The sequence below is a fragment of the Phocoena phocoena genome, chromosome 16, assembly GCF_963924675.1.
Source record: "Phocoena phocoena chromosome 16, mPhoPho1.1, whole genome shotgun sequence".
In the NCBI taxonomy this organism is placed as follows: domain Eukaryota; kingdom Metazoa; phylum Chordata; class Mammalia; order Artiodactyla; family Phocoenidae; genus Phocoena; species Phocoena phocoena.
In genome coordinates, this window is record NC_089234.1 from 45,701,956 (window position 1) to 45,719,643 (window position 17,688).

A 17,688-nucleotide genomic window follows, 5' to 3' on the forward strand; every position below is an offset into this window, starting at 1 on the left:
TCCAGTAACAGGCCATACCCCAAATCAATTAATTCAGAACCTCCAGTGGTGGAAGCTGGTATCAGTCCTCTCTAAAGTTCTCCAAGTGATCCCACTGGGCAGTCAAAGCCGAGTCACTGTTCTAGAACCCTGGTTATCTTTACTCTGCAAGTACTTTTGCTCCCTGCTTAGGTAATATTTTTATTTTCCCTGAACCACAGTAATACTACAGAAGAAAAAATTCAACTGATGGTTGGCCATTACTATAGGGAGAACAACCCACTAAGAATGCTAGAAAGAAAAAAAAAAAGGAAAATCTATTATAAATTCACAGACTTCAGTAGAAAAAGCAAATTATGTTGTGTCATTTTAAGTTGCTTTCAATTAAAAAAAATGAACACATCTATCATTTATCTGCCTACATCATACCCTCATAACTTACCTATAATGTTAAAACAGAGTATTATAAAATAGGAAGATTTTTAATGCTCACAGCTTTTAATATCACTATATTTAGTCTTTTTCTGTACAGCTAAATCTGAACAGGTGCTAAACTATATTCTCAATTGGCTCTGTTAATATATATCCGAATAGCAAATGGAAACACTGTTAAGACTCTTATAAAAAAAGGAATTAAACGAGCATAGACCACTCCTACCTTGTCTAGCTACCGTTCTTGGTTAACGAAGCACAGCAATCATTTAACAAAGTAAAGTACTGGGAAAACTGGACAGCTACATGTAAAAGAATGAAATTAGAACACTCCCTAACACCATACACAAAAATAAACTCAAAATGGATTAAAGACCTAAATGTAAGGCCAGACACTATAAAACTCTTAGAGTAAAACATAGGCAGAACACTCTATGACATAAATCACAGCAAGATCCTTTTTTGACCTACCTCCTAGAGAAATGGAAATAAAAACAAAACTAAACAAATGGGACCTAATGAAACTTAAAAGCTTTTGCACAGCAAAGGAAACCATAAACAAGACGAAAAGACAACCCTCAGAATGGAAGAAAATATTTGCAAATGAGGCAACTGACAAAGGATTAATCTCCAAAATATACAAGCAGCTCATGCAGCTCAATATTAAAAAAACAAGCAACCCAATCCAAAGATGGGCAGAAGACCTAAATAGACATTTCTCCAATGGAGATATACAGAATGCCAACAAACATGAAAGGATGCTCAACATCACTAATCATTAGAGAAATGCAAATCAAAACTACAATGAGGTATCACCTCACACCAGTCAGAGTGGCCATCAACAAAAAAATCTACAAACAATAAATGCTGGAGAGGGTGTGGAGAAAAGGGAACCTTCTTGCACTGTTGGTGGGAATGTATATTGATATAGCCACTATGGAGAACAGTATGGAGGTTCCTTAAAAAACTACAAATAGAACTACCATATGACCCAGCAATCCCACTACTGGGCATATACCCTGAGAAAACCATAATTCAAAAAGATACATGTACCACAGTGTTCATTACAGCTCTATTTACAATAGCCAGGACATGGAAGCAACCTAAGTGTCCATCGACAGATGAATGGATAAAGAAGATGTGGCAAATATATACAACGGAATATTACTCAGCCATAAAAAGGAATGAAATTGAGTTATTTGCTGTGAGGTGGATGGACCTAGAGACTGTCATACAGAGTGAAGTAAGTCAGAAAGAAAAAAACAAATACCATATGCTAACACATATATATGGAATCTAAAAAAAAATATATTGGTTCTGACGAACCTAGGGGCAGGACAGGAATAAAGATGCAGATGTAGAGAATGGACTTGAGGACATGGGGAGGGGGAAGGGTAAGCTGGGATGAAGTGAGAGAGCGGCATGGACATATATACACACTACCAAATGTAAAATAGATAGCTAGTGGGAAGCAGCCACACGGCACAGGGAGATCAGCTCGGTGCTTTGTGTCCACCTAGGGGGGTAAAAGGGTGGGAGGGAGATGCAAGAGGAACGGGATATGGGGATATATGTATACATACAGCTAATTCACTTTGTTGTATAGTAGAAACTAACACACCATCGTAAAGCAACTATACTCCAATAATGATATTAAAAAAAAGTAAAGTAAGGCCTAACTCATTTGAATTAGCATATATTATAATTTGAGGGTGATACTTATTTTATTCCTAAGCATTTTGAAAAGATTAATCTTTAATATACTATAATAAATATCTTTCTTCAAGAATAGAAAGACAGTCTTGTGAACATAGTCTTTGGTGACCGAACTTCACTAGATCTAAAGAGGCAGAAAAAGAAAAGGTTTAGGACAGCTGTAACTCTTAAATCCATCAAACCATCTCCTACTCTTCTCTAGAAAATAACTTTCAACCCACCTCCTCATCACTGCTGAACAGTAAGGCAGATGCTTTCTTTTTGGAAAGCTCAGAGGGCTTTGTTTTCTCTTGGCTCTGAGTTAGTAGAGATGATGACTGCTTCTTAGCAGCTGTAACCCCAAAAAGATTATCCTAGAAAAACAAATGGCAGAAGAGTATGACAACTTTGAACACATAAAAAACTGAAGACATTCTCTCATGTCAAATTAGTAGAGAATAAGTCTCCAGTCAAGTGAAGAAGATATATCACACCTTTTGGGGGGAAAAAAAAAATCACACAATACTAGTAAATGCCACTTCTCACTTATGTATACATCCTACAACAACAGCCTACAATCTTCTCTAACTATATTCATCCATAGAAGGGAAACAGATACCATAAAATTCAAAGGCGGAACACCTGGGAGGAAGCAGGAAAGGGAATAATGTGAGGACAAAGTCATAGAAATAGGAAGGAACCTGGCCCCGCCCAGTCCTCCCGTGGGCGGGCCCGCTATGCTCAGTAGGGAGGGTCCAGAGCCTGCAATTGGCCTGAGAGCAGTACAGCCCCCTGTGGCAGCCAGCAGCCTGCACCTTTCTTTCTGTGAATTAGAAACCAGACCAATGCATAAAGAGAAAGATACAGGGAGGTTTCTCTACTCTTTCACATTTATGGAAGACACACACCTGGGACAGAGGGAAGGAATGACTTGTGTTTCTGATTAATTTCAAAGGGACAATACAAACTTAAGAAATAATTTACTAAATAAAATCACTGGCCTAGTAAGAGCTGATTCTTATAGGTTCAACGGCATTCCCAAAGTACCTACTAAGGTACTTTTATTTAGGTAAAGGGAACAAAACCATAGAACTTGGCCCAAGCCCAAGTTAGACAGAAAAACACTCCTAACAACATACTACAGCAGGTGAACAGTCCTGAAGTGTAAAGACTGGATAAAGGGAGTCTTTAAGGAAAGTGTGGGAAGGTAGGAAAGGCCGTGAGACTAATGAACCGGCACTCACTGACAGAGCTAACATTTACTACGCACTTACTATGTGCCAGGCACTGTGCCAAAGGCTGTGCATTAGCTGTTTTAGCTGTCACGATGACCCTATATACTATTAAGCGAAATGAGATTCAGAAAGGTTAAGTTACTTGCCCAAGGTCCCTGATTTGCATGTGGTGGAGCTAGGATATGAACACAGGGCTCTGATGCCAAAGCCCATGAGCTCAGCCACCGCACAAGACTGCATAAGAGCAAAGGTTTGGTTTGTCTTCCCTCTCATTTCTTTCTCCCACTTTGCTCTCATCCAGCGTGGGAAAGAGTAGCAAGGTGAGGACATGGTGTCCTTCTCCTCTCCACTCCCATCTTATCCAAGACGTTCTTGTAGATCATTGGGTTCCATCCCCTAAAAAGTATTTCTTACATGAAGATTTTAAAAGTGAAACCTACAAAGCCTTGCATAGAGCTGGGTCAAGAAATCTAAGGCCCTGCCCATTGTGCCGTTAAGAGAACTTAAGAAAGGAAATAAAAACTGAAATGTTTTTGTTATATAAGCCTCAGAAAGCTTGACTGCTTCCCTATCACCTTGTTCTACTGTATGAGCCTCTGGTTATAAAGCTACATCAGCAACAGTTTTCTACTAATGGAAAACTTGATTATCTTGTGTTGCAGTAACAATGTTTACCTCTTCATCTTCATCATCGAAAAGCGAGACCGAGGTGGGGAGTTTGCTAGGCAGGAGAGATGCATCTTTCGACTTACTCACACTTTGAGAAGAAAACAAATCCTGTTGGATCAAGATTAAAGTTCCTGGTTTATAAAATATACCAGTTTTTAAAGTATCAGATATAAAACACTAAAGTTTACAACATGATGGCTGCCGTGCATCCAGGTCTCTTTGTCAAAGAGGGAAGCTCGCTGACACAGTCCTCGAGGAACACGCATCAGTCCATCCTCACTGCGTGCAGGTGAGAAGGAAAAGACCCACATGTAACTCCACGTGGCGTCACTGGAACCCCAGAGGTTTTGATACTCTCACCTGGATGATTAAGGCAGGGGAAATTCTTCCAATCAACTTCCTACCACACTTAAAAAAATAACTTCCTTTTTCTGTCCAGAGAATCAGAGAGATTAAACAGATTTAATAATGGAAATAGAAGCTAGATTAACAAATTATTGGATCTACGACTCTGTTTTATTTAGTTATATCCTCTTTCCTATAATAAGAGTATGATATAATTTCTTTTAAATAAATACAAATTAAATTTTAACTTTAAACTATTTGGCGTTCTTGAACGGCAGCTAGGAAATGTTGCAAATTAGAGAAAGATCTGATAGATTCTGAAGAGATTTCCAAAATGTTATAAAATGTCAGCCTATAATGCAAAGAAAGATCTGCAAACTGAGTTGCATGAATCAGAAACATGAAATAGGATAACTATTCCCTCAGGATGAGAAACTTCAATACATAAGAGACAGGCAAATAGGACAAGAACATAGTTTCTAAGACCTCTGGATAATTTTTTTTAATCATGTAATCAATGTCTACTCAAATATGGAGCTAATTACTTCATTAACTGAGAAAAGCTCCACTCAGCCCAGTGGTTTTTGCCTAGGCCCCATGGAGTCCCCATGGGTCTGTTTGGGTAGAAGGGGCCACACAGGGTGAGTCCCAGGCTTCCCATGCCTCTTTTAAGCATTTTAAGCATTGGCAACATTTCACTTAAAGAAAGTGCTGTGTTTAAAAAAAAAAAAAAAGTAGTAGTAAACCAAAACAAAGAACAAAAACAAATTTCAACATCACTGTTTTGGACCCTTGACTAATATCTTCCTTGGTATTAGGGGAGAAAAAAGGCTTTCCATTACCTTAAACACATCCCCAAAATGATTCCACAAGGTAAACTTTAGCTCCACACTTGAGATATAAAGGGAGGAGTAAATATTCAATCCTTTTGGTCCAAAGCTCTTCCTAGACTGCATCGCTTTACTTCCCCTTGCCTAAAAACCTCGACGATATCCAATAAAAACAATCTGTGATGGTACACATGGGACAAAACCTGTGGTGGTGGATTTAAACCTGTCTGCAAATTCATTTACACTCCTACCATCAGGAAGTGGAGTTGGTGTCCCCTGCCCTTGAATTTGGGCGGACCTTTGTACTGCCTCAACCAACAGAATGTGGTAGAAGTGACAACGCTGACTTCTGAGGCTAGGTTACAAAAAACAGTACAGACATACCTCATTTTATGGTCTTCACTTTACTGTGCTTCACAGATATTGCATTTTCCACAGATTCAAAGTTTGTGGCAACCCTGTCTCAAGCAAGTCTGTCAATGACATTTTTCCTACAACATTTGCTCACTTTGTTTCTCTGTCAAATTTTGGTAATTCTTGCACTATTTCAAATCCTCCACCAGCAAAGATTATGACTTGCTGAAGGCTCAGATGATGGTTAGCATTTTTTAGCAATAAAGTATTTTTTAATTAAGGTATATACATTTTTTTAGACATAATGCTATTGCACACTTCATAGACTACAGTATAGTATAAACGTAACTTTTATATGCACTGGGAAACCAAAACATTCATGTGACTCACTTTACTGAGATATTCGTTTTATGATGGTGTCTGGAACCAAACCCGCAGTATCTCCCAGGAACACCTGTACAGCCTCTGTGCAGCTCTCTTGGGAATCTCATTTTGAAGCCTTGAGGCAACACCCTAAGAAGTCCAGCTTCCCTGAAGCTGCCATGCTGGGAGACCACACAGAGACAGAGAGGGACTTCCCAAGAGCCCCAGCTGTTCGAGTCTTTCCCACCCAGGCACCAGACACATGAGTGAGATGACTCTCAGCCTGGCCACCTTCAGACTGGAACCACATGAAAGACCCTAAGTGAAAAATGCCTGGCTGAGCCCAGTCAACTTCTACAACCATAAGAGGTAATAAAACTTATTGGTGTTTTAAGCCACAAAGTTTTGGAGTGATCTGTTTCACAGTAATAAATAATGAGAACACCCTTTGAGTCACTGAAATTGCTCACGTTTGGTTTTTTCACTTAGTCAACAACTCCCTGAGAGCTTACCAAATACCAAGCACTAGTCTAGGCGTTAAGAACACAGGCAGGAAACACACCGTCCTGCCCTCATGGAGCTTACTCTAGCTGGGACATAGACAGTGAACAAGCAGACATGAAGTGCCACATGGCAATACATACTGTGGGGACAATAAAACAGAAGAGGGGCTAAGGAGCACAGTGTGATGTGTGCTGGCGGGCTTGCTATTGTGCAAAGGGCTGTCGCAGGAGACCTCGCAGGGACCTGGAAAAAGTGAGGAAGTGGGCTATCCGATTCTGGGAAGAGTACTCCCAGAGGGGCAAAAGCCAGCCCAAAGATCTCAAAGTGCCTCTGTGTGTGGTGATGAAGAAGCAGAGAGTGTAGGATAGGACCAGAGTGTAGGCCCCATCATGCTCTGCTTATGTGTCAGGAGTTTGGCTTAACTGGACTTCGCTTAATTCCGATCTTCTGCACACTGGCCACCAAAGGAATATAAGCCTCAAGATTTTATTTCCATCAACAGTGATCCCTCTACCTCCAAAGAGTTGTATGCTCATCCTGCTAAGTGCAACATAACCACAAGAGCTTAACCCAGAGTTCGTAATTTCTTGAAATTACATATAAATTTCTGCCGTGTTCCCGTCTTTCTCTGTGAAGGGGATTGATTACTGCCCATCACACATTCTCAGATAGGTCTCCGATCCCTTAAAAGCCTGGCCTAAAGTTAGCTCTAAAAGGATCAACGCCTGTGGAAGTCAGAAAAAGCAGTAACGCTTCTGAGAGTTGCCCCTGCGTCACTGGAAAGGTGCTTCTAGGCAGGGCCCTGGAGGACTGAGGCTGTCTGCAAGGCAGCGCCAGCCCACAAACTGTTAACAGTCCATGCCCACTGTTTAGTGAGACTACTGAAAGAGGAAGCAGTGTGTTGATTTCTGTTCTCGTACAAGCACCTCATTACATTATGGATCAATTAATAGCCTAAAATATGAGTATCCTGAATTTTCCTCCCAGGAGATTCACTGGATTCAAACCCAACAGTGAAAGTATTGTATACATGTTGCTTTCTATAGACCATGTGTTCTCAAAACATTATTTTCAATGAAAGAACTAAAGTACTTAATAAGCCTTATACCTCTACTGAGAACACCCTGAATCAGAAATACTTTCCAATGTCATATCCATGAACTATTTCCCAGAACTAAGAAAAAGAATGAATTCCTTACCTCAGAGTCATCCTCATCTGAAAATAAACCTTTGTGAGTTTTTGTTTCTGACAACGGCTTGAGATTTTTGCTGGAAGGGAGGGTAACCTTTGTTGGAAAAAAAAAAAAAAATTGAGAGTTAACAAGCCAGACACCTGAAAATGAGGGTTCATTCACTCATTCATTCAAAAGATGTCCTGAATCTCTGCTAGGATAAGGTCCCAGGCCATGCAGCAGGGGAATAAAAACATCATGGACCTTGGACATGTATCAAGTGTATATAAAGAATTAATGCAAAAAGAGAAGTACCATGAGAAAGAAGCTTAAAATTGGTATATGTTAGGAATGAAAGAAGAAACAGTCCTTGTAAAGTAAATTTCTCAGGACAGACAGGACCTGGACATGGGAGATGGTACAAGCAAGAACACTCCAGGCAGAGGGAACTGTGAGAAAAGAGAAAAACAAGATAAAGCAGAGGGCGCATCTGGGGGATCAGGGGAGGACAGACTGCCTGCCTCATACAGTGCACAAGTGGGACATGTACCTAAGCTGGAACCTAAGGTGGGCATCCTAGGAGCCTGCTGGGTTCTGAATGCTGGCACCTAGGTGGTCAGAGGCAGAGAGGGTCGGGGTTTCAAGCTGTGCAGGATAGCAAGGGAAGGGACAGCAGCCAGAAGAGCTTAAAGAGTGATGGAGATGCAGCCTATTGGCCAAATACAGGTCAATTTGAATTACAATGTTAATGGATCATAACATGTCGAATAGCGAATCTATGATCCTATAGTGATACTAAAAAAGCAGGAAAGAAGGAGGAGAGAAAGCTCTTCTGTTCAGAAGAATGCCAGCTAATTAACAAAGAAGAAATGGTAGAAGTAGAACCACATTCTTCTGTTTCCCCCGCCACCCAACATGATAACTGGTTCAGGAAAAGATCACCGAGGAAGGCAAAATGCAACAACTGCTGAATCTAGGTGCTAGTTATTTGGGTGTTTGTTGTATTCTTTCAACTCTCTGTACATTTGAAGTTTGCTATACACTTGAAAGGAATAATACTTCTCTCTGGGTTCCAGTGAGTTAACAAGATGCCCCAAATCTACACTCCCGTGTTTAGTCTTCCCTCCTGCTCACCTTTTTTTCTGCTCTTTCTTTATTTTCATCTGTCTGACTTACAGTAGCCTCTGGCAAAGCTGCCGCTTTTTCTTTGAACAGATCTCCTTCCTCATCGTCAAAGATACTGGCAGTGGATTTGACTTTGTCTTTAGAAAGAGACCACAGCATAAAATTACACGGAGGTCAAAAATCCCACCACAAAATTCACAGATTAAAAATTCTTCTCTCCCAGAGCTTCCCTGGTGGTGCAGTGGTTGAGAGTCCGCCTGCCGATGCAGGGGACATGGGTTCGTGCCCTGGTCCGGGAAGATCCCACATGCCGTGGAGCGGCTAGGCCCGTGAGCCATGGCCGCTGAGCCTGCACGTCTGGAGCCTGTGCTCCGCAACGGGAGAGGCCACAGCAGTGAGAGGCCCGCGTACCGCAAAAAAAAAAAAAAAAAAATTCTTCTCTCCCAAAGAATAAATAGAAAAAGTATGTTATTGCTTGATTAGTTGTGAAAAAATATTAAGTGGACTAGATTGGATTTTTTCAAGGAACACAACAGCTACTCCAATGAAACGCACGACAGACAGTTTAACCATCTGGCTTACACCCTCATCCAAGCAGCAGTACCTTATGCTTGGAGTAGTTTGGACTGGCATAAAGGGTAAAAAGAGACCTACAGAAAGAAAGATCATTTAAGAGTCAACCGCTCTGGGAATCTGAGAAGTGACAGTTGGCTCCTGCTTTTAAAAAGTTAAACTGGGACTTCCCTGGTGGTCCAGTGGTAAAGAATCCACCTTACAATGCAGGGGACGCGGGTTCAATCCCTGATCAGGGAACTAAGATCCTACATGCCGTGAGGCAACTAAGCCTGCGCGCCACAACTATTGAGCTCACGCACCTCAACAAGAGAGCTGCAAATTACAGAGCCAATGCGCTCTGGAGACCACGCGCCACAACTACAGAGCCCATGTGCCCTGGAGCCTGCATGCCACAACTACAGAAGAGAAAACCTTCATGCCACAACTACAGAGAAGTCCGCACACCGCAACAAAAGATCCCGCATGCCTCAACGAAGATCCCACGTGCCGCAACTAAGACCCAACACAGCCAAAAAATAATAATAAATAAATAAATAATAAAAATAATTAATCTTTTTTAAAAATTTAAAAAAATAGAAAGTCAAACTATAGAGGCATATAAAAGCAAAAACTGAAACCTCCCACATAATCCCACCCAAACAAGGCCAGCAGGAACAGTTTGATATACATGCTTCTAATTTCCACAAAAGATATACTAACATGTTAACTCTAGTTATTCGCAAATATGGCTAAATAATAAATAACACAATTTGAAGAATGTGTCTTATGATTTGCATTTTTCACTCAATGTACCTAGGGTATCTTCCCATGTCAACACACATAAAACTCATTCTTTCTCACAGCTTCACAAAATTCCACTAAATGGAAGGACCATAATTTACCCTACTGATGAATATTTGGGGGGATTCCAACCTTTCGCTACCACAAGCATTGCTGCTGTGAATGAGGTGTGTGTCATGAAATAGGGCACTGACTCACGCATGTCCCAGGAGAACAGCAGCTGTCAAGGAAAGCGGCACCAACTTACTTGTGATTCCAAATCAGTTAATCCCACCAAGTGAGAGCCCTTCCAAGCCACGAGAGGCACTTACTCCTTTATTCACTGTCATTTCAGTCGGCCTCGATGTAAGCGTAGTATGTGTCCAGTCTGCACTCTTTCTAAAACCCGGCTATTACTTCCCTCACATTTCTGCTGCTGTCCTTACTTTCACACCTACTGCTGGAAAAGGAGCTAAGTCCAGAGACCCTGCTTCTAGATGCTTCCTGGTCCACCTAGTCCTTAGGAGAAAAAGCCCTTTGTTGCTCAAGTTGCTAGAAGTTGTGTGCACCTCAGTGGTCTACCCTTCTTTTCTAGAAAGACAACCAATAAACCCAATCCTTTGCAACCCATGGACAAGCAATCTCTACCCACCAGGGAGCCTGTCAGAAATGCAGAATCGCAGGCCCCACCCTAAATCCAGTGAATCAGAATCCGCATTTTGACAAGAGTCCTGGGAGAGACATCTGCCATTAAATAACCACTGATTCAGAGGAGTGAGTTCGTGAACAAGCTGGCTGAAATTTGAGGGGAGAAGAAAGGAGAGTGCCGAAGTGGCCAAGGAGCTAAAAACCCTGTTACAGAAGGGAAAGTCAAGGTCACCTGGGCTTTCTCGCACAGAGCGGAGAAGCTGGGAACTAAACAGCTAGCATGAACGTTCTGCTCATGCTCGTGTATTTTCCCAAGGACTCTGGAAGAAAGTGTGATTAAAACTTTCTCTCTAACTGAAAAGGTCAAAACTAGCATCTTGGGCAGATATTAGAGGGGAACAGATTTCTCTCTAAATAAGAAAGATAATCCTAGTAATTAGTTTCCAAAGCAGGAAAAATTGGTCCATAAAACACAGACCTCCAAGACACCATAACTATCTAAGTAGAGATAAGACAACTCTGGAAGGAATGCTCGAGGAGGGATTCTGGCACTGCAAGAGATAAGGAACTAGATGAACTTCATGCCTTTTTAGGTCAACATTTTTTTTTCTTTTCTTTTCTTTTTTTCTTTGTCTGCACCACATGGCTTGTAGGATCTCAGTTCCCTGACCAGGGACTGAACCCGGGCCACAGCAATGAAAGCCTGGAATCCCAACCACTAGACCACCAGGGAACTCCCCTAGGTCAACATTCTTTATTTGGCTAAATTTCCAGAAACAGAGGATGGAGCAGTACCTGTCTTGGGAGGTTTGCTACGGGATGCTGCAAAAAAGTCATCATCATCGTCGTCATCATCAAAGAGGCCAGCAGGCGCTGGGAGGTACGAGCTTTTCCCTGGAGTGGGCTGCTCGGGCTTCTGGGCCTCCTTCAGTGATGGAGCACAGGTGGCACCAAACACATCAGTGTCCCCTGTGGGTGGAGGGACAGGACAAACCAGCTGTGAGCCAGGGTGGGTGCACTTCCTGACTTTACAGGAGGGGAAAAAAAAAACAGTACCACCACCAAGAACTTGTAGTTTCAGTTCATCCACAAAACACATTAACAGGACCCAACAACCTCCATCCTTTACTGATACAGAATGTCCCACAATGCAGAATCAACTGATCACTCAGACCGAAAAAAGTCCAAGGCCACTGATTTCTAAGGTAATATGAGCTAACACAGCTTAACTGAGCTCTCACTCTTAGATGCCCTCCGAAGTTCTTCATACTCTCCTCCCCAGTCAGTCCTTTGAAGATGACAATCTTAAAAATGACAAAACAACAGGTATATAGTTTTTAAAAACAAACTCTAAGTTATGATACCTAAAAATACAGAAACAGCTCCTGCTGGGATTTTCTTTCCAGGTTTGGAGGATGAAGACACTAAAATGAGAAACAAAGAGATAACATTTCAACAGAGAAAACAACTTTCCTTGTTAAATGCACCTTCCTAAAATATGTGCAATACAATACACAGCTAATAGGAGAATTTTAAAACTAATTTTTCCTAAAAACAAATACCATGTATTAACGCACATATGTGGAATCTAGAAAAATGGTACAGATGAACCCGTTTGCAAGGCAGAAATAGACACACAGACATAGAGAACAAACGTATGGACAGCAAGGGGGGAAAGGCAGGGGTGGGATGAAATGGGAGATTGGGACTGACGTATATACACTAATATGCATAAAATAGATAACTAATGAGAACCTGCTGTATAGCACAGGGAAATCCACTTCACTGTACAGTAGAAACTAACATAACACTGTAAAACAACTATACCCCAATAAAAAAAAATTTTTTTTAACTAATTTTCCTAAAAGAGCCATTTTAAAATTCCTTAGTATCGTCTTCTCTACCAATGTCATGACTTTTTTCTTGGTATTAAATCAATCTAGGCTGTGACTCCCACAGAAGATCACTGACTCTGGGCAGGCTATAACACGGGGGTTGGCTGGGGGTTGGCTGGGCTTCCCTGGTGGCACAGTGGTTAAGACTCTGCCTGCCAACGCAGGGGACACGGGTTTGAGCCCTGGTCCGGGAAGATCCCATATGCCGTGGAGCAACTAAGCCCGTGTGCCACAACTACTGAGCCTGTGCTCTAGAGCCTGTGAGCCTACTGAAGCCCACGTGCCTACAGCCTGTGCTCCGCAACAAGATAAGCCATTGAAATGAGAAGCCTGTGCACCACAACGAAGAGTAGCCCCCGCTAGCCGCAACTAGAGAAAGCCCACGCGCAGCAACGAAGACCCAACACAGCCATAAATAAATAAATAAAAACTATTAAAAAAAAAAAAAAGAACAGCAAAATATCAGAGATGTCAGTGACAGAAATGAAGACAAAAACAGGAAAGCAAGAAACTAGGCAAGTCACAGATGCCAAAAAGTGGAGAGCAGGAACCTCAAGACAATCAGGTCAGTCAGCATCATAATAAGTCTAAAATCTGACAACTTGTGGCCTGGGGAGACCAAGTCGCTTAAAATAACTCATTCCCAATTCCCAAGAACTATCACAGACCTAATGGAATAAAATTTTTAAGTTTTTAAATAGCTTATGGATGCTTTTTAAAAATTCCACAAATTATTCTAATGCACACTGGGCTGAGGAATTACTGATCTCCGACTTATGTGCAGAATTTCAGAAATGTTTCTTTGAACTAAACTTGATTAAATTAAAATATCCTCAACACTGCTGGAGTGCTTTCGCTGGTTCACTTTGAATTCTCTAAGAAAGAGACAAAATTGTGATGTGGGTTTACAGATGGTACTTTTTGTTTTTTCCAAGACATGAATTAGTGTAAAGGAACAGCTTTTAACTAGATCAAGGTGAACACAACAGCTTCCTGCCTAACATAGAAACAAGGTTTGGGAACAACTTCAGGGGTTCCATCTCCTGATGGGAAGTAACCAGTTCTGGAAATCTGTGCATGAAGAAGCACAGGCAGCATCAATCCATGCTCACCTTCATTAACAGAGGCTCGAGCTCCCCGATCCTGAGGGGCATCCATGAAGAGGTCACTCTGCTTGTAATAAAGTAGACAACACAGTTCAAAATAGCAGAGGAGGGCTTCCCTGGTGGCGCAGTGGTTGGGAGTCCGCCTGCCGATGCGGGGGATGCGGGTTCGTGTCCCAGTCCAGGGGGATCCCACATGCCGCGGAGCGGCTGGGCCCATGAGCCATGGCCGCTGAGCCTGCGCGTCCGGAGCCTGTGCTCCGCAGCGGGAGAGGCCACGGCGGTGAGGGGCCCGCGTACCGCAAAAAAAAAAAAAAAAAAAAAATTGCAGAGGAAAAATGGAGCTGCAGTAAAGATGTCCAAAGAAAAGTGCCTTGTAAAGTTTAAAGCTACATATTTACTGTTCTGTCAGAAAATCAGTTCCATAGTGAAGACTATGACAAAATCAGACCCTGAAATAATTTCGGTCTGCCCAGGAATTAAATACAAACGTGGAAAAAGACAAAAGACAAGGTAAGAAACAATCACTTAACCAAGTAAAATTTCCACTATTAACACTCACATCCTCTCCCTATTTAACAAAGGGCATCAGGATACAGTATTTCCTCATTTTGTGATTCTTAGTTCAAAATCTCCTAAAATATGAGAGTAGAAGCAACTTCCAACTAAGAAGCCATCCTTTCCTTACTAAAGGAACTAACTGTATTTCTTCCTTGGGGACACGTGATACAGCTACAGAGAGCTTCGCTATTCCCGCCGACTTACCTCCTCATCCTCATCATCAAAAAGTCCCTTCCCTCCACTGAACAGGCCACCTCTAGCGCCAAATGGTGAGAAGTCTTCATCTGTCAGCTTGGGGGGTGCGAATAAGTTATCTTCTTCATCTAGCAAACAGAAAGAAATGTTTTGCAGGGAGAATTAAAGATGGGTTTAGAACCCTAGTTCTGGGGATTAACCTTTATAACACCTCCAAAACTGGCATAGAGTTTATCTAACCATATGTAACAAGGACTACTTGAATGCTGGCAGTCTCAGGACGTTCAGACAAAAACTCATTAAACAGTTCACTGAATCCCTTAAAATGCTCTTTGGTTTCCCACTCTCAAGTCTGTAAATGTCTGGGGCAAGGTAAACTCTGCAGTCAATTACTTTCATCTGAATTTCTTCTGAAGCAAGTCTATGCTTCGATTGCCATCCAAGACCTATTCCACCAGAATCTGAGGGACAGAAAGGTAGACTGAAGAGAGAACTGCAGATTGACACAGTCCCGGGTGGAAACATAATAGACATTACCACTGAATGTTAAAGGGTCTGATATAATATTCCTTATTGAAAACAAATGCTAGAGCTCCCTTGTTTCTAAACGTCTACAGAAGTCTAGAAAGACAGCTAATAGATCCCTATAAAATCTAGTAATTCAAATCTTTAAAGCATTTTAACTCCACACTCACTTCTCCCCACACCCCAAAAGCATGCTCTTAAATGCTTTCAAAAAGTGTACAGAGACAGACCTCATCTGTCAGCACTTAAAAAGGCACTTTTACAGATCACATAAGCAATATTCCCATTCCCGAGTCAAGAGCCTCCTAAAACAAGAGAATTGAGGGAAAAGGCTTACCATCTGAGGGAGTTTTCCTTTCCTTCTTCTCTTTCAATGTCTTCCGAGGTTTTGCTTCCCCTGGGGCTAAGGCTTGAAGAATATTTCACAGTTTGAACAATACTCAGTCCACCCTTAGTATTTACTTACTGACTCTTCACACACATCTGCCATCCTCACAACTCCTAAGCTAAGAGCAAGACGTTCAACTTTGTATCTCAGCTCCACCTGAGCACCCCTCTCCGTGCCTTACCCAAAGCAGACACTCAAAAAGTGCCTCTTTTTAAGGCAGAAAGCTTCAGCTACCATACCAGGGTCACGTGCATGACAGGACTGCACTTGCTGAAAGACTTCTGACATCTTTCCACAGTTAAATCACTAGAATACAGTGTATGGTACATTTTTATCTAGTCAAAATATAATATAGAAGTAAATATTAAGCCAAGGATTCTTCATCTGGGGCCCATGGTTCTCTGTGGTACCCATTAATCCCATGAAACTGCATATATATATGCACAGTTTTTGGGAGATGGGCTGGGGGTGGGGGTCCACAGTGTTCAGTTACCAAAGAGTCTATAAGCCAAAAAAGATAACTACAATTTAAGCCTCTTGCGCCTTAGTAATTAAACAAGGAAATCTACACTCAGTGAAGCCCAGCAGAGGGTCCTACACTTCCCCACTGCCCCTTTAGTTCATCTCGGTGGCAGTGACATACTTGTTTGCTCCTCTTCCACCCGGCTTGCAGCATCCCCTTTGATCCGAGCTGCCAGCTCATCGGCAAATGACGTAGGTCTACTTTTTTTCTACAGGCAGAGCAGACCAAAAGAATCACTTTTTTGTAACATTTTTTGTAACAAACTAGTACAGTTTACTTTTGGACACCTAACAAAACTATGTAAACAATGGCAAAGAAATTGAACTGGTGAGAAATTAAGGTTTAACTAAATAAATGTAAACACATGCACCCTATACAGATCACCTGAGAAAGAAGACTCAGTGTTCCTTCAAAGGGAGATCTCTTTATTTCCTTTTTTTTTATACATCACTTTAATACATGGTGGTTTTCTTATCTAGATCTAGATAAGAAAACTACCATGAAGTGCTTGGGTGGTGGGGGGGGAGTATTAGGATCTTAAAACTCTGAAACTGAATATATTTTGAATGATCTAACTTGTAAAATCTTAACATTTGGAGAAGAAAGTGGTACTTGTAAGGCAACTTGGGATGCTCAACCATTATTTCCAAAAGTGTAAATGAAATTACAAATAGGATGCAAAATGAGACGATTACAAATATAAATGACAATAAAAGGAATGAGTACTAGGTACCATTTCTAAAACCTTGCCAAGCGATAACAACTATAGTCTTTCTTACAGGTCTGGAATTTTCTTCAATGTCCTCAGTATCTTCCTCCTCCTTCTCAGAGTCAGCGAAAATGTCACAACCATCATCATCCTCTTCTTCATCACTCATTTGTGCAGTGTGCTAAGAGTATAAACCACCAGATTAAAACTATTAGATGCGGTCATCAAGCTGAAAAAGGGATACTGCCACTTAGCCTTCAGACTTCTCCTTCAAATTGGGAACAACAAATAATGCACCAAAAGTTATGAAGCAGTAAATGTGCTAGAACAAATAACACACGAGATTTATTTTCAGTGCAACAGCAAAAGATAAAATGTCCACCACTAGAGAAATGAATAAACTAAATATGTATAGCCTTATCTTAATAAAAATACTAACAGTCAAAAGGAATGTAACAATTGGAGAGACATCCAAGACCAATCAAGTGACAAAACAGTGAATGATAAACCCCGAATGATATCCTGACCACACCCTGACACATATACAACACCACTTCTATGAACACAGACATATTTGTGAACGCAAAGAATAGCACTCGGAATATGCACTCCCAGATGATAACACCAGTTATTTCTGGAGACTGTGAGGAGATGAGGATTAGATGACTCAAACTTAGTCTTATGTGTTAAGTTCTAACTTTTTACAAAGGCAGCCACTGGTACGTAAAAATTGTATAATTAACAAAAATTTTTTTTAACATGGAAATCAATAAACTGTGCCAGGCACTACGCTAAAAGCACTTTTTAAACTAATTTAATCCTTAGAACTCTGAGGTTAGCAGTGGCACACACAACAAATCTATCTTTAATAATACAAACAAATGGTTCCACCAATGCTTTTCATCACCATACTCTATTATTTGAAAAACTGTCCAGGGACTTCCCTGGTGGTCCAGTGGGTAAGACTCCGTGCTCCCAATGCAGGGGACCCAGGTTCAATCCCTAATCAGGGAACTAGATCCCACATGCATGCTGCAACTAAGAAGCTCGCATGCCACAACTAAACATGCTGCAACGAAGATCCTGTGTGCTGCAACTAAGAC

At 41.4% G+C, this 17,688-nt stretch overlaps 1 protein-coding gene across 10 annotated transcripts in view; it reads right to left on the minus strand.

Annotated features, from left to right (window-relative positions):
- Nucleotides 1–17,688, minus strand: part of LOC136136082 (WASH complex subunit 2A-like) — a 56,072-nt gene that overhangs the window by 21,845 nt on the left and 16,539 nt on the right. For 6 of the 10 annotated variants that reach the window (XM_065893954.1, XM_065893952.1, XM_065893955.1 and 3 more), the window contains exons 8-17: nt 16,656–16,766; nt 15,997–16,084; nt 14,450–14,568; nt 13,694–13,751; nt 12,051–12,110; nt 11,482–11,655; nt 8,713–8,840; nt 7,606–7,692; nt 4,017–4,118; nt 2,349–2,480 (exon numbers count right to left, since the gene is read on the minus strand). In XM_065893954.1, the coding sequence (XP_065750026.1) occupies nt 2,349–2,480; nt 4,017–4,118; nt 7,606–7,692; nt 8,713–8,840; nt 11,482–11,655; nt 12,051–12,110; nt 13,694–13,751; nt 14,450–14,568; nt 15,997–16,084; nt 16,656–16,766 (1,059 nt within the window). Of the gene's footprint in view, nt 1–2,348; nt 2,481–4,016; nt 4,119–7,605; nt 7,693–8,712; nt 8,841–11,481; nt 11,656–12,050; nt 12,111–13,693; nt 13,752–14,449; nt 14,569–15,302; nt 15,375–15,996; nt 16,085–16,655; nt 16,767–17,688 lie in introns of all 10 variants that reach the window. The other 4 variants (XM_065893946.1, XM_065893947.1, XM_065893956.1 and 1 more) reach the window with 2 other exon arrangements.